General features: G+C 40.0%; 1 protein-coding gene across 6 annotated transcripts; it reads left to right on the plus strand.

The window, feature by feature from the left end:
- The first annotated feature begins 139 nt into the window (after window positions 1–139).
- On the plus strand, window positions 140–20,300 carry DDX43 (DEAD-box helicase 43). 6 transcript variants are annotated; one of them, XM_026095923.2, is made up of 17 exons: window positions 140–514; window positions 1,199–1,254; window positions 1,634–1,766; window positions 3,135–3,281; window positions 3,815–3,896; window positions 5,523–5,679; window positions 5,756–5,874; window positions 6,156–6,266; window positions 8,396–8,537; window positions 10,555–10,655; window positions 11,415–11,502; window positions 12,861–12,988; window positions 14,453–14,562; window positions 15,318–15,456; window positions 16,258–16,345; window positions 19,634–19,771; window positions 20,106–20,300. In XM_026095923.2, exons 1-16 carry the CDS (start codon window positions 169–171, stop codon window positions 19,745–19,747), a joined length of 2,061 nt encoding a protein of 686 aa, XP_025951708.2. In that variant the 5' UTR covers window positions 140–168; the 3' UTR covers window positions 19,748–19,771; window positions 20,106–20,300. The 6 variants fall into 6 exon arrangements, with proteins under 6 accessions (XP_025951708.2, XP_025951710.2, XP_025951707.2 ...); XM_026095925.2 differs by having other exon boundaries at window positions 16,258–16,367; window positions 19,634–20,300; XM_026095922.2 differs by having other exon boundaries at window positions 19,634–20,300.
- The last annotated feature ends 1,791 nt before the right edge of the window (window positions 20,301–22,091 follow it).

Here is a 22,091-nt window from a genome sequence, read left to right on the forward strand (position 1 = left end):
CACCCGCCGCCCCAGCACAACAGCCCAAGCTCTCCCGCGCCTGGGCGGCCTTGACAAGGCAGCCAATTGCTGCCTAGTGAGTGATCACGCTGGCCAATCAGCGCGCCCTCTAGCCTAAAGCACGTCAAGGCCCGCCATGTGGGTGTGGAGCTGGGAGGGGGAGCCGCCATGTCTGACTGGGAGGCGAGCGGCGACGAGGACTCTGACGCGGCGGCTCGGCCGCCATCTTCTGCGGCCCCCGCCTCGCTCCTGTGGCAGCCGCCGGCGGCCCCTTCGCGGAGCCGCGCCTCAGCGGGGGGCGGCAGCGGGCGAAGGGGCTCTGAGAGGTGGCGGGAGGCGGCGGCGGGCAGCCTCGAGGGGGAGGAGCGGGAGCCTCGAGGCGCGGGAGGCTGCCGGGGCTCGGCGGAGACGGCGGGGCAGTGGCAGCCCCACGCTGTCGCCGCCCACCGTGCTTGGGGCGCCGCGGCGCCCCTCTGCCTCCGCCTCGACAGCGCCGTGGTTGGTGCTCTCATAGGTAATAACGCCCGCTCCCCCCCCCCCCCCCGCCCCCGGTACCTGCCCCGCCGAGGTAAGCGGGCGGGGAGGGAGGCGAGGGCCCGGCCCTGGGACGCCCAGAGGTTTGTCGGAGCGGCCCCTTCCTCTTTGCGTGCCGAAGGGGCCTGTCGCGGCGCGGGGCTTCGCTGCCGTCCCGCCGCCTGACAGCCGTCGCTGCGGAGAGGCCCGGGGCGCCGGCTCGCCGCGGGCCCCTGCCGCACGGGAGCCGCAGGAGCCTTTCGCGGAGCACCGACCGAATCGGGAACTTTCCCCGCTCAGTGGGAGGACTGAGTTTTCCCTTCCGAAATCCGATTTGATTTCTGTTTCTGGCGGCCAGTGGGCTGCAAGTGTGCTGACACTCCTCTCTATTCCTGTGGCAGAAGGGTGACTCTCTTCTGAACTGGTTTTGCTGCTCTGTCTCCTCATCTAACAAACTTTTTCTTTCCCCCCCCCCAGCTCCTCTCTTACATTTGCCTACTTGTCAAAAGACCTACCTGTCTTTTTCTAGCTCTTCTGTGTCACAAGAGCTTTTATTTAGCAATGTGCTCTCTCTTGTGAAAGTCTTAACATTTTGGTTGTCACCAAAAAATCTGGAGTTGCAATGTGTAGTTTTTGACAGTTTGGCCTAAATATTTATAGTATTTGCAATGTATCTTTATAACAGGTCGGGGTGGAGCTAAAATAAGAGAACTTGAGGAGTCTTCAGGTGCTAGGATACAGGTACTGTGTGCACTGCATCTGCTGCAGGCCAAGACTCTGTCAGGAAGACAGTCTTGGTTCTGCTTCTGTGTAAACCAGAGTTACTGAAGCAACTTGTTGCCCTGCAGTAATGCTGGTCTCTTATAAGAATAGCTAAAAAGGAGGCAGAATTGAGGGTATAACTTGACTTGTATATAAAGGTACGGAAAGCTTGCTGTTTTGGGCTTTTTTTTCTTCTTCTTTTCCTCAAGTGTATGTTTAATTCCTTTTCTTTTTGAAAAGGTATTAGAGGGCGTTTCTTGGAAGAGAAGTTCAAATTCAGGAAAAAATGCAGTGCATATTCTAATGTAATTTCTGTTTTTGCAGTACAGAAAAATTCAATAGGTTTTTATAAACATAGGTTATAAAGGGAACCTACGAAGCTGAAATAAAGATTTCTGGCAGCATTGCTGTGCAAAACAAAGCCAAGATGTTGATTGAAGATACTGTTACAAGACTTGGGCAAAACTACACTAGAGGTGCGACTGAGAAAGGTAAGGAGTGTGTTACAAAAAACAGTGACTGTAGATCATTTCTATGTATTTGGTACTTTTGTAGGAGTGTTTGTATTTTACCAAAATGAATGGACTTTCACCTTTTTTGGGACAGTGCAACACCTCCTTAAAACAGAGAAATATCTAGACATTTCTTCTATCACCTGTGAACAGTTTTCCCCCTCAAACTATCAGACTTCTGTGAACCTCTGTTCCTGAGTGTTTCTAACTTAACAACAACAACAAAAAAGTTGGATTACTTGATTTCTTGCAATATAGGTCTGGTCCCCCAGAAATACCAAGTTTATTTCCATTGTATGTTCTAATGTAGTATCTGTGCAGTATTAAAATTCAATAAGGTTGCATAAACATAGATTATAAAGTGAACAGGTACTGATTATAACATGGCTGAGGCTGATTTCTTAACTCTTTTCATGGTAAGTATTTACGGTTTGATGTTACACATCATGGCTCACTTCATTATATTTTGTTGTGTTGACTCTGTCTGTTAAATGGTTATCTAAGTAATGACTGTATTTTTGAGATACTGCTTATGTTATTGCTATTTGTCTTGTTTGCCTATACAATAAGCCCTTAGGGGCAAGGACCATCTATCTACACAGTCATACTTGATCTGAGGCATTGATGAGAGAGAAAGAATCTGAGTTGTGTTCTGGCCTTAGAATGAGGATTAGATGAGTTGCGAGTTGCTTATGACTTTTATGCTTGTTCGTTTTAAGGGCGCCAGAAGGTAGACTAGTATGTAGCTTTCAAGAAGCTAGGAATACCTGATATGTATTATGTGTGTGTGACTGTGTTGTTTTTTGCCTCATACTTCCTGTTTTTTCCAATTAGCTGTGTTGCCGTTTATATCTCCAGCATAAAACTTCTTTTCCTGAAGAAATGTTAGCCTAATCAAAAAGGGCATAGAGCATAATTACATTGAGTTATTACTCGATGCTCTACAATAGCAAAACCTTGCTATTGTAGATTGTAAAAATAAAACTTGCTTATCACAAGCTTTGGTTCACTCCCCTGCCCCCCACCCCCCCAAAAAAAACCCTGCTGCATAACACACCTTCTTTGTAGCTGAAGGAATAGCATTCAGCATTTCAGAACCTGTCATTAGCTTCCTTTAAGCAGCTAAAGATATTGAAATGCTTTTCTTCTTTTCTCGTCAGAAATGGATTTGTACGGTCTTTACGATGGTTTCAGGATAAGACTTAAGAAAAAACTTCCTATTTAAATGCTTCATGTGTATTCAAAAACAATAAGAGGTCTTGTAATATTTTTTAAAAAGTATGGAAAATAACAACGTTCTGGTCTCTGGGTTTTCTTCCTCATCCCCCCCCCCCCCCCCCCAAATAGATTCCATCAAACAGCAGTACTTCGGTAGTAATTCTGCTGAGAAACACTTGGATCTTGTCAAGCCTGAAAATACCCCACAGAAATCTGTGATTAACTGGGCCTCCATTCGAGAAAATAAAGCTAGATATGAAGCTATGAAGTGGGCAGGTTAGTTTTTAAAATTTTGATTGCATATTGCTGGTCTTCATTTAATAAATTTGTTGAATGCATAAACATCTTTAGTTTTTGCTCTGAGATGACTTTCAGCATCTGAATCAATTAAGTATATACAGTGAAGTGACTCACCAGGATTTCTCAGGGGTGATCATGGAGAACAGTGTAGTCACTGAGGAGACTTAAATGCAGTACTTGCTTTGTATTTCAGCTTCTGCCTTTGAAAATGCTACACTTGTATGTGGCTGCAGCAAAAATTTGAGAATTGTTAAATATAGTATATTAGTAAAAATATTTTAGAACTTGAAACACAGAGAAGTAATTGTTTTACATGTGCTTAGCTGTTCATCTCAGCTTTTATCTTTTATGTGAATGCAACAGTAGTCTCCCACTGCTTTTGACTAGTTTTCTAGTACAAGGCACAGTCTGCCTGGGTTTGGGGTTTCTATCTTAACCTTTAGCAGTGTTTCCCTGAATCTGCAGCATGTCTTACTGATTCAAGCTCACTTTTTTTCTGATTGTTTAAGACTTGCCTCCAATTGAGAAAAACTTTTATAAAGAATCATCAAGGACTGCATCTATGCCACAAGAAGAAGTGGAACTGTGGCGGTAAGATCATTTTGCCAAGCAGATGATTTGCCATAGAAAATAACTATTAAGGTATAAAGCATTTAAATGGGAGATGAAATACTGAAACAGAAGTATTATTGTTTATGTCTTGTAGTAACTTAGTGGATCTTTCCTAGGAATTGAACAATGACTAGCAGATGAGGTATTATTATTGCTTGGAAAATTAACTTTAGGGATTAACTGCTTCCCTAAAAGGTGTTTGATCAGTTTGACTTTCAAAGGGGAAAAGAATCAAGACTGTTCATTGGCTTTTGGTTCGTTCTTTGCATTAGACAGTATATTCAAGGTTTCTAGGTCCTTCCAAATAAATCTTAATATTATTCACATGCTAAATACCTCTTAGCAGCCATTGTTTTTCATTATATGTTTTAGTCAAACACCATCTTTGAAACAGGTTTCAACTTTGATTACTGTTATTTTTTCCATCTATCTTGTCTTTACAAGTGCATCCTGGTGAGTACATGCCTCAGTTAATTGTATCCGTTCATCTTGACCCAGCAACCTACATCATTACTTTGCAAGAAAAACAGATCATCTGTTTCAATTGATTCTGTTCAGACCCTGCTAATAATTTCAGTCCTTTTCAGTAGTTCTAATGGAATTGGTAAGCATGTCTTGAAGCCTTACCTTTTATTACTTGTCTTTTTGCATGATGTCTGTTTTTTCTATTGCATGCCCACTAGAGAAGCCTTGCCAGTGTGACTGAAGCTTGGAATTGACACTTATTTCCTTAAAATACATGTCACTGTTACAGCTAGCCAAGAGTAACTGAACATTGTTTTGTAGGCTCAGAACACATACTGAGGAATAACGCTTGTGTAAAAAAAAAAAAAAAAAAAAAAGACGTGTTTTTCATTTCTTCACCTTTTAAAAAAAAAAAAAGAAAGAAAGAAAAAAGAAAATATGTATTTTTTTAAACATGGGAAGAGGTTGAATTCTTTTCCTAGCCTACTTGCCTGAAGTAAGAGTTTGTGGAATGGAATCTTCAGAACAGAAGAGGACTGGAATTAAGATAAACCTGTGATGCGTATTTATACCTCCTAATTGGGCAGGGGGTGGGTGGAGGATGACCCAAAACCTTGACGTTTATATAGCTTTTTGTGTGCCTTTTTTGTAGCTTGTCTTATTGACCTCCTGCTTTTGTTCTAAACTATTTTGTTTGTATTGTCTAGAGCATCCAGAGAGCTATTCTGAAAATATTTTAGGAAGGCTTTTATCAGAATACAGAATTTGACGAATAAGTCCAAATCCATTCATATAAGTTTTAGGTTGCCTTTGAGCATGTAAAAACTGTAACAGTTCTGTATTTTTTGACAGAGTATAACTGAAGTCTGGTACGACAGTGGGGTGGCGCATGTATAACTTTAGCATAGTCATTGATAAAACTTTAAAGAGGGAATGATAATTGAGGAATACAGGAGAAGTCTTTCTATAGTAAGGCTTTCCTGGAAGTAAGAAGCATGGTTATAGCTCTAATCCAGGAGCCTGAATTTGTTTGTTGTGCTGGAAACTTAAGAAGGTCAGAAAGATGTAGTCTTGTGTATTAGTCTCACATTTTCAGATTCTGTGGTTTTAAAGCTATTGTACTGTTTTAATTCTACACAGGATGGAAAATAATAATATAATTTGTAATGACTTGAAAGAAGGTGAAAAGCGCTGCATTCCCAATCCTGTTTATAAATTTGAAGATGCATTTGAGCATTATCCTGATGTTATGGCTAATATCAGAAAAGTGGGTTTTCAGAAACCTACACCAATTCAGGTATTTCATCAGTTCTGATGGATGTTTAACTGGAACTGAAGAGATGTACATTTAAGTATGCATCGTTCTATGTTAGTCCCAGGCATGGCCAATCATACTCCAAGGAATTGATCTTATTGGCATAGCACAGACGGGCACTGGGAAGACATTGGCTTACTTAATGCCTGGATTCATCCATTTGGATTCACAACCAATGTAAGGACTGTTCGTATTTCTGAGTTGCTTAGCTGTGCATACTTCTATTTTATTTTATTTTTTCTCCTCTCAAGTGCTGACTTTCTAGTAAGAAAGATGGTAAATCATAAATTGAAAAAATTCATAAGCCTGGGGGAAAACATTATATTTGTTACAGAAACCATAATTGCTAGCAGGTTTCAGCGATGAGAACTGAGAAACTGTAAAACAGTGTTTAAAAAAAAAAAAAATAGACTTTGAGTATCCTCACATACCCATGTTACAAAGGTGCTTTATTGCAGACCCAGAGATCAGCGTGGGGGGCCGGGAATGTTAGTCCTTGCTCCCACTCGAGAACTGGCACTTCAAGTTGAGGCAGAGTGTGCAAAGTACACATACAAAGGAATTAAAAGGTAATCTTTCCTCACTTGTTTATTAAATTATTTTTTTCTACCACTTTTGGCTTCATTAACCTACTAACAAAATTGCATTTGTTGAGGGAGGAGGAGAGGTGCTAAATATTTCATATTTCTTGATTTTTTTTTTTTTTTTGATGTCTTGTATTCTGTTTGTATTGCATGGAAGGTGTTTCATGAGCTGTTAGGTGGTATGCATACTCTGCCTCCGTTGTGGGGGGGAAGGGGCTCAGATGTATTATTTTTGTTCCTACCCAGAGAGAGGGACCTTCATCTAAAAGAGCAAAATTTTTAGAAGCTCTTAGGTATTCTTATGACCATATTTCCATGGGTGTGATGTTTAAAGAGCTTGGGTTTTTTGTTTTGTTTTGTTTTGTTTTGCGCTCTCTCTCCTTGTTCTTCAGGATGTAGTCTTTTGTGGGGTCGTCTTATCCTGTGAATGTTCATGTTCTTCATGTATGCATCTGCAGCCTGCTGTCAGGTCACTTTCTCTAGAATAAGGCCATGTTAACAAGCTTGCTTCCAGAAGTTTTAATTCATGTTCCACTGCCTCAAAAGTGCAATGAACTACTTGAGGATCTCTTACAAATAAAAAATTGATTGTCAGTAGTAGCTCTTCTTTGCTGTATCACCGTTTGTATCAGAATATTTTATTCATATAATCCCAGGCTCACATAGGTTAGAAAAGACCTTCAGATGTCATCTAACCCAAGTTCCTGTCCAGAGCAGGTCCAGTTAGAGCAGGCTGCTCAGGGCCTTGTCTAGTCAAGTTTTGAGCACCTCTAGGGATGAAGATTTAACAGTGTCTCTGGGCAACCTGTTCTAGTGCTAAACCCCCTCATGGTGAAAATCTGTATCTTATATATGCTTGGAATTTTCAGTGTTGGAACTTTACCTTTTCTTCTAGTGTGGGTATCTGAGAAGGGTCTGGTTCTGTCTTCTCTATACCTTGCTGTTAGGTAGCTGTAGGCAGCAATGAGATCTCCTCTGAGCCTTCTCCTCTTTAGGCTGAACAAGCCCAGTTCCCCACTTCTCATGTCACGTGCTCCAGCCCCTTGACCATCTTGGTAGCTATCTGCTGGACTTGCTCCAGACTGACAGTGCTTTTCTTGCAATTCAACAGGGGAATGCAAAAACAGGATATGGTACTTGAGGTGTGGTCTCACACATGCCAAATAAAGGGAAATAATCACTTCTTTGATCTGTTGGCCGCGCTGTTCCTAGTACAGCCCAGTATGCTGCTGGCTTTCTCTGCTGTGTGGGGCACAGTGCTGGCTGATGCTTAGCTTCTTGTCCACCCAAGTCTCCTTCTGCAAATCTGTCTTCTAGCCTGTTGTCTCCCAGCCTTCACTGTTGCATGGGGCTGTTCCATTTGAGACGGAAGCCTTTGCTTTTGTTAAACTTTGTGAGATTCCTGTCAGCTCATCTCTCCAGCTTGTTGAGGTCCCTCTGAATAACAGCCTGGCCCTACAGTGTACTGGCTTCTCCCCCAGTTCAGTGTCATTCACAAAACTACTGGGAATGCACTTTGTCCCATCATGCAGATCTTCATTAAAGCTATTAGACATTATTGTATTCTAAAACTTAGAGGACTCTCTAGTAGACTTGTATAGCATTCTGAATTAGTTTAGTAGTTGTCGAATGATGCAGTGTATTTTCTGCTTTCCTCCGCAAAATACTGGAGTCTTACAAAAAGTGCTAAGTTTTTTGTGTAGGCCTAGAGTCTCACAAGTGCATTGGTTGCCTTAATAGCAAAAAATCTGACTTTTGAAGGTACTCCTTAGAAAATCATGCGTTCTGCTTTGGGTTCATCTATTTGATATAAATATTTTAAAAACAATCCAAAATATAGCTTAGTAGCCATCTTTCCTTCCTCTTATGATTACTTTTGTTGCAACTTCAGCAGAGAGCTACTCCTGTACAGTTGGGGGGGGGGGGGGGAAATCATTCAGTGTTAAGCTATTATTTACTGTGATTCTAGTAGTCATGCTTACATTGTATTTCTTCCTTTGGGTACTATCAGATGATACCTTTTAAAGTAAAGCAACATGGTGGTGTTTATTTGAGAAAGATTGACTTTAGTTGAATCTTAATACTCTGCTTCTGGAAAACATTTTATTTTTTAGTATTTGCATATATGGTGGTGGGGACCGAAAAGGACAGATAAATGTGGTTACCAAAGGCGTGGATATTGTTATTGCTACTCCTGGCAGACTGAATGATCTTCAAATGAACAGCTTCATAAATCTGAAGAGCATAACATATTTGGCAAGTAGTTGATATGAAAAAATAATGCACCAGTTGGGAAATAGTTGACTTGGTCTTAACGCAAGCTTTTATTTAGCTTTCTTTTAAACTTTAAGTCTCAATTACAATATATCTTAAGGCTAACATCAGAGTTGGAGGGGGAGGTTCATTCCTGTCATAACCACACTTCATGCAAGAAAAAATAAGGCTTCTAGCAGAATGAGCATTTTAAAGATCATAAATTTTTATCTCATAGTAGTAATTTTTGCTATTTCAAACTTAGTTATGCAAAGACCAGTTATTAATGGATCGAATGTCTTCCCTGAGTCTTCTTTCCCTTTTCTTTTAAAGGTTACTAATAAGTTCTTCCTAGTACTTGTGCAGTAAGGACCAGAGGGATAGAGCTACAGCTCTTGTAGCTGTTTATAGGAGACTCGTGCTTTGGTGAGAGAACAGACTTTGCCCATCTTATGGAGATCACTAATTATATTTAAATACACAAGGTGAACTGACAGCATGTGGAAGGAAATCTGTCTTCCTGCTTGACAGAACCATCAAGTTAACTGCAGTCATGACTTGTCTCAGACTTTTAGTAACTCATTCACTTCAGATACGCTTCTGTTCTTCATGATTTCAGAAGAAACACTGGTTATTTCTGTCACATACGCCTTTTTAATTGTTTAGAATGGACACATCATTTGGGGGGGAGAATTTAACTTAAAAAGCCAGGACCTGCTTATGAGGGGTTTGGAAAAAAAAAAAAAAAAAGCATGTAACAGATTTAAGATAGGTATTAGCATTATTTATCAGGCATTTAGCAGAAATAAAGTAAACTACTAGTCTGATTCATCTAATATGCATACTTATATGCTTTCCTCTCCATTTTCAGTGAAGTACCAGTGTGCTTACTAGCCTAGAAAACTTCTGTTGTTGGAAGGGGCATCATAACCAACTCTCTATTTACAATTGTGAAGCTTAAGCCTGGCCAGTTTACTAGAATGTGGGTAGTTTAATGAAGCTTCTATGAATCATTTGAAAATAGAGACTGAAACCAGAAAGTAGAATTCCTGTCTTCTGTCTCTCCTGAGGATTTATTATTGTTCCAGAAAATTCTAGAGATTCTATACTAAAAGCCTTTAGCATAGAATAATGCACCTCAAAAGAAAGAAACTAGAAAACAAGGACAGTAAAAAAGGATTATCATCCAAGTCTTACATTTCCACATAAGTGAGTGGAGAATGTTGATACTTAAAATGCATGATCCATATAACTGGTTGATAAACTATTTGAAAGTTAAGGGAGAAAAATTGGATGGCAGCTGCCTTTCATTGTATAGGAGACTGAAAACATTCAGAAGTGTGCTTGTATATTAGAAGGATGGATCCTGAATGGGTGTACTCAGACTTTCAGTTCACTTGTTTGCTTTTGCAATCCTATCCCCCAAAGAAAGGGGGGGGGGTGAATTTTTCTCTTTTTTATAATTCAGTTAACAGAAAAGTATTGAATGGGTGGTACCATTCTTGGACTGGCCAAAATAATTACTATTATCATGAATGGACCCAAAAGGCTTTAAAAGTTTAAAGAAGTGCTAAAATTCAACCTAGTGGCTGTGTTAAAAGTTTGTATTCTTTAACTTTCCAGCCTTTACCAGAGATGACAGTGTAGCAAGTGCCAGCATTATTGCTTTCACATGCACTTGACAACGTCTGTGCCTCCATGGCAATACTGGTTTCAGTCATATTTTTACTTCTAACTTGCCAGATACCTAAGGTATCATTTTGCTTTAATTTGCATGTTGGTTTTGTGCACATCTGTCCTCTGCAAAGAGTCAGTTATCTTGCTTGCCCTTTTTTTTAAGTGATGGGGACGATCAGGGAACCAATCCCTTTTTACCAGATAAAAGAAGTTTGAACAGGTTTTGTAATAAACTACAGAGTGGGTTCTGAAGTTAAAATCATTTCTTAATAACGGTTTGCTATGTCAAGTCTTGCTGAGACTCTCTTCTAAGGAAATTGGACACTAATCCTATTCTAAGCAGGTTTTAGATGAGGCTGACAGAATGTTGGATATGGGATTTGAACCTCAGATAATGAAAATCCTAATAGATGTGCGGCCTGACAGACAAACTGTGATGACAAGGTATGTAAACGTAGTAGTGCTAAGTACTCGAACAAGTTAACTTCAAAATGAGTGTGTCAGGTTTTAATAAAGCTTTTACTAGCCTAAATGACAGTGACACCGTTTTATTTTTTTTCTTCTCCTGCCTAGTTAGTCCTAATAAGGCTTCTTGTTTGTTTTAACAAGATGATTTACACTTCTTCTGCCTTCTCTGAAGTTTTATATGCAGCTATACAAACATCCGTGTCCTTTCCAGAAAGGAAGGTTTGTTGGGAGGCTGGGAATTACCGTATTCATATGAAAGACGAACTTCTGTTTTTGCGTCTGGGATCAAACATGTATCCAAGCTTTTGATCCGTACCTGTGCTAGTCTGTACCTGGACTCATTTTGAAGTTGTGCAGTTTTCAGGAGTTAAGTAACAATGTCCCAACAATAACTCTTACAATCACAAGTAGTTTGGATTGGTGCTACTGTTTAAAAATTAGGAAGGAGAAGCTTGTTTGTTAGAAGGCATTAAATTACTAAACTCACTCTTTGGCTTCATTAGGCTCCATAATTGTTGCATAACTTTCTAGATTTAAAGTATGGTTATTTTGAAAGGAAGAGAACTGTTAACTTGTTGGGACGATTTCTAAATGTTGTGGAAGTTGACTGCTGTTATTGAACGTTCAAGTTCCTCTCTGGTGTTTAAGATGAAAGAAAGAAGAATGTGATTAATGTATTAGAGAAGATTTTGCACTCTTCTTGTATGTTTGTTTTTCCTCTTCACTTCCCATTAGTGCTACTTGGCCTGATGGTGTTCGTCGCCTAGCAAAATCCTATTTGAAAAATCCTATGATTGTGTATGTTGGCACTCTTGATTTAGCAGTAAGTTGTTCTTTTTCCTCTTCCTTTTTTGTTCTAGAAGAACCTACAGATAAACCAGAAATTTTATTTTACTATTAACTGTATATAAAGTAAATGCTTGTAACTAAAATCAATATGAACTTCCAGCAAACTCTGTCACTCCTTCTAAACTTTTAATGAAGCTTTTAACGAGATTAATGGATAAGAACTGTGTTCTAATGTTCATGTAAGCAGATCTTGAAGTCCCACCTTTCGGAAGAAGACAAATGACAAGCAGTTATATCAACCAAATCTAGAAGTTTACTGAATGTCGTACTCCTATAAGCACATTCCTGCAGTTTCAGTAATAAAACTTTCAGCCAAGTCTGTATAATGGCGAGATACTTATTTATGATATTGTCAGTAATTATTATTTTGAATTCGTTTTGTAATTTATTTGATTCAGATCTGAATTCCAGATAAAAATAAGACAGAATTGTTCAGAGCATGTAGATGACTTGTAACTGTAAGATGACACAAGACAGCAGAAGCTCTATTTTGGAAAAATGTTCATTCTGAAGCTTACTAGATTTACTGCTTAACTACTAATCATCTCACCAGTTACTTCAGTTTGAAGTATTTTGTATATCTGACAATTATTTGATAGGAGAATACGGTTGAAATAGCAAAGTGCGATGTTCTGAGGTGGATCATGAGAAGAAATTCAACCATTGATTTGTTATAAGCATTGGGTAACCTGCTTGCAGAGGAAGGTAGACGAGAGAGATCATTTCTTTTCCACAATGGAGAGCTTCATCTCTTTGTATGGATGGCTTTAAAAATTAAAAAAAAAAAAAGTGCTTTGCTTCTGCTTCTTGGCTGTATATTTATACTAGAGGGACTTAGTGATGTCAGTTAGTGTTGAAATGTCCATGCCATATGATTTAAATTTTTTTTTTAAAAAAAAAACAATCTAACTTAACCTCTCTGTGTTCTCCCACGTGGAGAAGGAATCTTCCTAAGTACCTGACCAATTTCTCAACTCTTACCATAAGATATGGCTTACAATGCAGTGTCAGGAGAATGTATAGACTACCCAGAATAAACTACTTCACACTGCTTTTCACTAATATTAAGAATCTTTATTTCATTTCACCTCACTAATCTGCAGATCTCTGCCTTCTAAATCTCTGAAAATGTATGATTGACAGACTGCTTAAAGATAAATTTTACTATTCTCCTAAGGCAACTAGAAAACAACAAATCTGTGCTGTTTTAATTCAAATATATTCTCGTTTTATAATAGTTTTGTAGTATATTAATTTTATAATTTGGAAGTTAACAGAAAGATATTATTCAAATCTGTTTCTATGTAACATCTCTTTCTTTATGTTTAACAGGCAGTAAACACAGTGGAACAGAGAGTTGTTGTTATCCCAGAAGAAGAGAAGAGAGCTTTCACGCGGTATTTCATTGACTCTCTGAAGCCAAAAGATAAGGTCATCATTTTTGTAGGAAGGAAACTTACGTATGTAATCACTTCCAAGTATTACATCTGTAGTTGTTGTTGTTTGGTGTTTTTTTTTTTCCTCCTCTCAGAAATGCTGAGTAGTTTCTTGTGTTCAGATAATAAAGTGTGACGGCAACTTTCAACAGTGTGCTGGTAATATTGATGGCTGTGGTGTCCTTCCCTCTCCCACCTAACCCCAGAAGATTGCTTGCCTGGTACTCCATATAATTCTTAATTTCAGAACTACCAATAGTGGTGGGAAATCTCAATTTCACATAAGTAGATGTTAATGTTCTTAGGGATATATTAATCTAACTTACACTTTACTTGCGTATACAACTGGTGTGTATAAAACTTTTTTTGTCTATCATTTTACCATACCTGAGCCTTTCAGGTGCTGTGGCAAACAACATAAGTAATGGACTCGCTTTTTATTTCTCCTTTTGATGCAAGGAAGTGAGACAAAACTTTGTAGGTTGCCAACCGTTAGCTTCTTGAATATTTGAAACTAATTATGCAGTATGATGCATGCAGTATTTTTTTTTTCTCTAGTTTGTGGGTGAAGGGCAGAGGAGAGCCTGACATGAGCTGCCCTTGCAGGGTTATTGCGGGGATATTTCCTTTAAATGGATCTAAACTGTTTTCTGAAAATTCTTCTTGAGCAGTCAGTGTGGGGAGCTTCTGACTCCTGATCAGATACCTTTCAGCTGATAAACTCTGCTGCCTGTAGCACATAGCTTAATCTTGACATCTGCCTGGAAGGGCTTCGGACTTCTGTCTAGAAATGTAAGAACTGAGGCTTCTTTGGCAAAGTCAGAGACACTGTTCTGAGATAGAAATATGCAACCAATGTCAAAAGACAGGAGCTTTTTTGTTTTGTTTTTTAAGGAAATGTCAACTTATTAAGACAAATCCGTTGTGGGAAGGGATTTTGAGGGGGGGATCTGTACAAAAAAACCTATTAACCGCTAAAGTACTACATTTTAACAGTTCCAAAACTGTTCAAGTGAGTACACACATGCCATGTAATCATGGTGTGCTTGTATCCATGTAAAACAAGAAAGCTTTTCTTTGCACTATCCACAGAGAGAATTTTTTTACTACTTTATTTTTCCTTTCTTTGTATATATAAGGCACATGATACCTGGTGCCATCTTCTCAACTGTTCCATTAAGGTAGAGTGCTTTCTGGGTTGATGCTCTTTTGCTGCATGGCTGTCTGTCTTTGCTTTGTGGATTCAATGTTTTCATCGAAGACCTGTTCTGGTGAGATAGGAAGAGAAGGGCTCAAAAAACACTTTTTATGTTGGGAATTTTCTGTGCTTTCTTCCATACTGTTAGAATAAATACCAGCTGGCCTTGGTAGGATTTTTGCCCCCTCTTAGACACACACTTAGCTATTGGCAGCACATTATTATCTCTGCATGTTTAATCTGAATGCTGTATTTTATTTTTAAAGAACCATTGTTTTATTTCATCTTAGAGCTGATGACTTAGCAAGTGACTTTGGTCTCCAAGGAATTCCAGTTCAGTCACTTCATGGTAACAGAGAGCAGTGCGATCGAGAACAGGCTTTAGATGACTTCAAGAAAGGTAGATTGGTACTTCAATACTGCTTTGTTCAGCCCTGGTTTCTGAAGCACGTTCTGTTCAACTTGATGTGTATTTATAACTGTAGTGACTCTTTAGTTCATTAGAAATTAAAATGTTAAATGTATGGGAATTAGGCTCTGAACGATACATACGTATTTTTGTTAATTTGACAAACACAAACAGCAAAGAGCTTGCTCTTTGTTCAATCAAAATCAGAATGGCCAAGAGTTAAATTATTTAAAGTAAGGTCTGTTTGAAGTCTTTGTGGAGCAGTTAATATTGTACTAGTCTACAGAACCGTAAACTTCAGTGTCAGATGATGGTGCTTGCAGTGAAACAGTTCTGCTCTTTAATTATGGTAGAAGGATTAGATTTTGGGATTATGTGACCCAATGTTAGTAAAACAAAAAACAGTCCTGTGATAAGGATGTCAGCTCAGGAAATAGTTGTTGAAATTTCCGTTCTTTTCATAGACATTTTACATCATCTGGGCATGTTACTTGGTTCTGCTGTACCTTGTTGTTCTACCTGTTCTATGTTCTTATGTTTTACCTGTTTACCTAAAATAGTAAAATGACAATAGGAGTACTTACTTGCCACCTAGTATCTGAAGTTAAGTCAGTTTGAGACACAACAAACATATTTCCTTTAAGTATCAAGGATAGGTGTATTATACGCTAGCAAACCAATAGGCTGGAGTAGGTCTTCTGTGTATGCTGTTAACTCGTGTTGTTTTTTTGTTGTACTTATTTTAGGCAAGGTCAGAATACTGATAGCTACTGACTTAGCATCCCGTGGTCTTGATGTGCATGATATTACTCATGTTTTTAACTTTGACTTCCCTCGAAACATTGAAGAATACGTTCATAGAGTAGGTCGTACTGGACGAGCAGGGTAGGTATTTTTAAGAAGATAACAATATTTGTAATTGATGAATATCAGTATTTTATGCACTGTGGTGGTGGTTTCTGTATGGAATGCTAGAGCTACAGGTGATGCAGAATGGAGGAGTGATGCTTCCAGAGTATACCAAAGTGTGCTTCAGATTGTGTTTTGAAATTTGTTAACTGTTAAATTGAAGGCAAACAAGTTTTATATTTTTCTGTTATTTCATTGAAATAGTTGGGGGAAGGGATGTTTGAAAACTGTTTTAATGCAAGGAAGAATTACAATTCTGTATACTTCTACTTCTGTATAGATGTTCTGAAATGTCACTTCTTGTTTAAGTCTGTCTGTTCATGAACTGCTGAACTGCTTAGTTTCCTAAACAGTCCATTGGTAAAACAGTTTTGTTCAGAGTTTTCTGCCTAAAACAGTGGTATAGCTTGGTGTTAGGAGTTTTGAATGCTGCTTTCCCAGGCTGGCACAATTTTTTTTTTTTCTTTTTGAGATATTAATGCATGACTTTTCATACTTACATATGTTGTCTTTATGCTAGATTTATTGTCTATAAGTCTAAATTATTTGTGCCTTTGCTCCATTTTAGCTGAATTGCCTTATTCTGGCCTTCATAAAAACAAAAAGGTGTTTTCTGTCATATGCATAGCAAATACTCCAGCTTACTTTATCTAAAAGTTCAGAAATACTGCCTGTAGTCCAATTTATTACTAATTGAAGCATATGTTGATAGGAAAAGCCTAACAGTGTCGTTATCTTCTATTTTGAAGATCAACACTTATTTTGTTCCTTGTTTAGACGTACTGGGGAGGCAGTAACACTTGTCACTAAGAGTGATTGGAGAGTTGCATCTGAGCTGATTGACATTCTGGAAAGGGCAAACCAAGTAAGAAAGTATACCGTACTGGGTAAGGCTTATATTGATTATGGGTTACCATGTGAACCAGGTTGTGAACATGAGAGCCTGCTTATATCTTCCTTGATGATAGTATGTTGTGTCTCAGCAAAAATCAGTGCTTAAATCCCTCTTGTCCTGAATATCCTTAGCTTGGACCTTTTCACAGTTGTATTTCACCTTACTACGTATGAATCCCAGAAAAGAATCTCCAATGTTAATCAAAGCCTTCAGCATCCCAAGAAAAAGCAATTGTCTAGCACATGCATGTACACACATGCACATGCGTGCACACACACACATGCACACACACACACACACATATCCTGCAGAGGAATAATATGATCTGTTTTATTCCTTGATATTTAATTCCATTCAATTCCACTTCAAACTCTGAGCTAGAACTTGACCTGCATCTGTTTTTTACAGCTCTTCTTTGAAAGATGGTATGCTACAAACCGCAAACCTGATAAAATCCTTTTGAGGGAGGAAAAAAGAATTTTGTCTCCTAAAACCTACTTAAAGCTGCAGCATTTTTTCAGGAAAAAATAGGAGGCGAAGCCCCTAGCAGTTCTTCAAATCCACTTAAATAGAACTTGCATGTATGCCATGTTATGTATTCTGAGTCAGCCACTACCATTCATGCATGGTCTCCTGCTTCAGGCTGGTGTTCCCAAAGTTTATTAAGATACATTAGTTCAGCTGAAAATGGTTCACGAGTTCAAAGGAGAAAAGAACATCTCAGCACCCATACCTTTCAGGGTAACTACTAATCGTGTCTTTCTCAAACTTTAGCTACAGCTGACAGAAGGGAAACAGCTATACAAGGCAGTGTTTTACTCACAGTCACAGCAATGAAAATGTGACTTTAAGCATTAGGTAAAAGGGAAGGAGAAAATTGAAGGCATCAAGGTCTACAGTGCTTCAGTATCAAAGCAAGGTGTGTTTGTTAGCCACCCAGATGTTTTCCATGAATCTGAATACACAGATCAACTGTAAAGAAAAACAGGTACAACAGAAAGATTGCCAGTTTTTTTGTATCATGCTGCAGGAGTCTTACCTGATGAAATTGCTTATTAAGAAGCATGGACAGCATTATCAGGGAATTTGGTAGAAAACCACAAGAAAACACTACTTCACTGTGAGGGCAGCCAAACACTGGAACAGGTTGCCAGGAGGGCTTGTAGAGTCTCCATCCTTGGAGGTACTCAAAGCCTGACTGGACACAGTCCTAGGCAACCTACTCTAGGTGACCCTGCTTGAGCAGGGGACCAGATGGAACAGTGTACCAGATGATCTCCAGAGGTCCCTCCCAATTCAAACTATTCTGTGATTCTGTGATCTCTGTACTGCCATAATTTTTATGTAACACTGTCTTGGTATCTTTAGTCCTCTTTGTTTTCTCATTTGGACCTCCATATCTAGGTTATATGTTTAGCATATATATAAACTGTCTGTATAAAATCTTACAAAATCAAAACATTAGGTGCTGGATGTTACCTCAGTGAGACTTTTCTGTGTTCTGTATTCTAGCTCCTTCCCACTCTTTCCTTGATCTCAAAAACCAATCTGACAAGGAGCTGTTGCAATTTGAGCTGGAATAAATTCTGTTCCATGTTGCCAGAGAGGGTCTGCTGTGATACAGAGGAGGAAAATTATACACTGCTTCAACTGGAAACCTAACTCTGTCTCACTATTTCTATGTCTAGTGATAAGTCTCTAGCAATTTTCAGCTAGAGAGATGCCTCATTTTTTCACTTTTTTCTTTTAAACAACATTAAAATTTCAGATGGAGTAGACTGTTTCTGTGGGTAGCCTGTTTTGTGGGTTCCTGGCTGCTGGGTAGATGTTTACCAATGAGAGCAATTCAGCACAGAAAATGTATACTAGCAGTCTGACTCATCTCAACTTAAGAAAAGTTGCTGATAGCAAAGAATGAGCATCACTGAATTATGCAGCCTGACAAAAGAAGTTGAAACTGGAGGGATGCCATCTTGCTCTGTCATGACCTTTGTTCTGGCTGTTTCCTTCACCTGGTAAAGCATTGTCTGGTCTAGGAATTTCTAAGGAGACTTAACAGCATATATATATGAACATATGAACATATATATATATTCATTCACTAAATTTCAGAGCAGTCCTCCAAGCTTGTACTGCACTTCTGCCTCTTACTGAAGGACAAAACCATTCAGATTGAGCAATCGAAGAAATACCATCATGCACTGGAGGGGCATGTTTTTCACTCTGAGCTCAGGAAACTGGACACATCCTACCTGCTATATGGCTGTATGCCAACCTGGCTATATGCGCTGTAGCAGGTTGTCTAAGCAGGCTGTTTTTGATAGATTAGTAATCTGAAACCTCTTCTGAGAATGCAGTGAATGATTAGTAGGCATTAATGTCTGCATGATGTCTAATGCAGTTTAAGGACTTACCAGAGACTGCCTCTGTTTCATGATCTATGGGAACGGGATGTGCTTATTGTCCCACTTCTATTTAGTAGTATTAATCAGTGTCATTCAACCTAATAAAGTCTGTCTGTAACTCTTTGCAGCTGGCCTGAGTCTTTACTAACTTGAGTAATTTTGAGGGGACAGTTTGCTGATGATACTGTTTACCTCCTTTTCCACAAAACTGCAAGCATGCCAAAAAGCATATACGCTAATATGGATTTCTGTTAGATGATCTGGTGACATGCTACTGGTGTGGGAACTGACTGCTTACTCCTGCCCTTCTGTTTCTGTCTTTAACTGTTTGTTTTATAAATGTGAGGATGCTTCCCTCTTAGCCAACAGCAACATCTTTTCTTTAAGAGCCTTTGAAGGGGAGTTCTTGTACTTCATGCTTCCAAAAGGAATTTTATATCTATCGTAATTGTATAACATTCAAATATATATAGCATGGTGTCACATTTTAATGGCACTTGTAATATTTTCCAATTGTTCATTATCACATTTATTTTTGTCTGAAATACAACTATTTCAATTAGCTGGTCATACATCGTCATGAGATGGTGATACTAATGTACATATATAATTGAAAATGCATGGATGCTGTGCTGAATATTTTCACTCACCTGTGGTTTGGTTTTATTCAAAAAGGTTAGATTGTGCATCAGTAGATCTACAGGAAAGCAAATCTGCAAAGTGACAGGAGCCAGATGAATAACAAAATCTAGTTTAAAAACAGAACTGACTTGACTGTTCCTATAAAGCAGATGTCTAAAAGCTTATAGAGTTACTCAAAACTGACCTTGTTCTTGTGCTGCTTTCTTGCTAGGCAGTTCCTAATGAGCTTATTTCAATGGCAGAAAGATACAAACAATTTCAGCTCAAAAAAGAAATTGAAAGGGATGTTAGAAGACCTCAGAGACGGCCTCCAAAAGCACTGTAATCACCTTGAAGTTACTGAAACAAAGTAAGTGATTATAGGTAGTGTTAGCACCTATGGACTTGAATATAGAAGTGAATTTTCTTAATTCATTGTATTTTGTACCTGTCACATTTAAATAATACATGCATGTACACTAGTCTAAAAAAAAAAATCTGGATTAATTTTATGTAGAAAATCTCTTTGTGTTCAGGCATTATTTTGAGTTTAACTTCAGAAAAGTTAATTTCAGTACTATTTCCTTAATGCATTATGTACTGGTTAAAAAGCCATTATGTACTGGTTAAAAGCAAATACTTTTTAAAATTAATTGCTCTATTAACATATGAGAATGTAAAAGATAATTTTTCCTTTTTTTCAGAGAATTGGAATAGTGAATGTAGGTGATACTTGTTGGTGTGGTTTCAAAATACTGTACTTTGATATGCCATGTCGGTAGCATGCAGGAGTATTTCTGATGTTAGCTTACAGTTATTTGAAAACTGCTTTGTTTGCAGTAACTGATGTTTGCTGAAGCAAGTATTTCATATTTTAAAAATAAAACTTGGCAAGAGTGGTTCAAGTGCCTCAGCTTTGGAGGCCAGGAGGGCTGGGCTGGAGGCGGGATTGTGGATGGGTGCTGTGGTAGCTTGGTAAAGCAGTTTCCCGAGCTGCAGGCAGAACATGGAGCGCTAAAGCAAAGGCCTCTGCTTGCTGCATCCTTGTGCTCTTTGGAGGCCTTGTGTGTATGTGTGGAAGAGAAGTCAGCGGGCTGAAGGGAGCTGCCATGCAAAGAGACTGCGGACTGACAGGGCAAGTCTTCAGGGAAAGAGCTGGGGGGAGACAAGCGCTCTCTGTAGAGACTATGTCTTGTGGGGTCTGTGTGCATTTGGGGCGTGGTTAATTGTTGGGTGCTTGGTGGACTTTTTTGAAGCAGGGCACGAGCAAGCTCAGCGGGGCTGGGCCACGCTTTTAGGCAACGCCTTCACCCTCCGCCTTGTTCCTCACCAATGTGTAGAGCTCCTCTGTGTTCTGTCCACCTGCCTTACTTTCCTTTTGTGTGTTGTAAGTGCCTTCAAAGGGGCTCCCAAAGGACAAAGAACAGTGTCCTTGTGCAGAGGCTGGAAGCTCTGGGCCCATGTGTCCCCAGTATTTGGAGGCCAGCTAAGGTGGCTGAGCATGCCTGCCCTAGGACAGAGCCCTGCTTGGGCCGAAGAGACATCCCTTGGCGCTCTCGTGAAGTCTCTGGGCTCGTTCTGCCTGGCTTTTGCGGTGTGCTTGCAGGCCAGGAAGCAGGCAGCTCCTCTTCCTGGGATGCCTCGTCTTGTCCCAGCCATCGACCGCGCGTCAGCCACCAAAGGACTCCGTGGGGTTTTGCTTCAAGACAGTGTGAAGCCCTTGTGATAGGTTCTGTGGCCCCCGAGTCTGTGCACTGAGCCAGCTGCGTGCCTGGGGGCTCCTTTTCCTGTAAGCTGCTTCTGCTGCTGCAGCAGCAGCAGCACTTCTTGGCAGCTCCTCTCCCACCTGACTGCTACCTGCCGCTGTCTGGGGGCGGCCCCGCATTCCCCAACACAGAGGCATTTCTGCCCCAAATCTCGCTTGTCCTTTCTGGCAGCAGCAAGAGCAGCGATGCTGCTGCCCAGTGCCTTCCCTTCCGGCTCCGTAGCTCTGCCAGGGCGTTCAGGCAGAGCCGCCGTCCCTGCCCAAGGGTAGAGAAGGAGCTGTGAGACGTGCAGTGCCGGCGGCTTGGAAAGGGAGACAAGGAGCCGTCAAATAGGGCTGCAGAAAAGTGCTTTATTGTCATCAAGTTACAGGGCAGCCCAGGCCAAGTGCCCCTGCTCCTGCTCCAAGGCTCCCCCGAGCCCCAAGTGGGGAGCTGGGCGCTGACCAAAGACAGCTGCCGGCGGGTCAAAACACACTGCCCGTCCCGTCCCGTCCCGGCAGGGTCCCCGCTGTGACAAGGTGAGGAGGCTGCTGCCAAGGCTGTTTGCTTCCTTGCCTTGTTGTCTCTGTGTCCTTGCTTTCTCTCCCCTTGCTTTTCTTCCCTTGGTAGTCTTTGTGCCGTTCCTATTGCCCTTTCCCCTTCTTCTGGCCTTTTTCCTTCCATTTTTGTCCTTCCCCTGTTTGCGTTTGTCCTTTTTTCTTTCTTCTGCTTCTTCCTTGCTCTCCTGCTGTTCTCTTGGCTTGCTTTGCTTTCCTGATTTTTTTCTTTTTCCTTTCCTTTTTTCTTCCCTTTCCTTCCTCTTTCTTCCCTTTCTTTCTGGTTTTCCTTTTCTTTCCTTGCTCTCTCTTTCTTCCCTTCCTTTTTCTTTCCCTCTTCCCTTTTACCTGGCCTTTCTTTCTCTCTTCTTTTGCTTTCTGGGTTTCC

This window comes from Dromaius novaehollandiae, chromosome 3, assembly GCF_036370855.1.
Source record: "Dromaius novaehollandiae isolate bDroNov1 chromosome 3, bDroNov1.hap1, whole genome shotgun sequence".
NCBI classification, from domain to species: Eukaryota; Metazoa; Chordata; class Aves; order Casuariiformes; family Dromaiidae; genus Dromaius; species Dromaius novaehollandiae.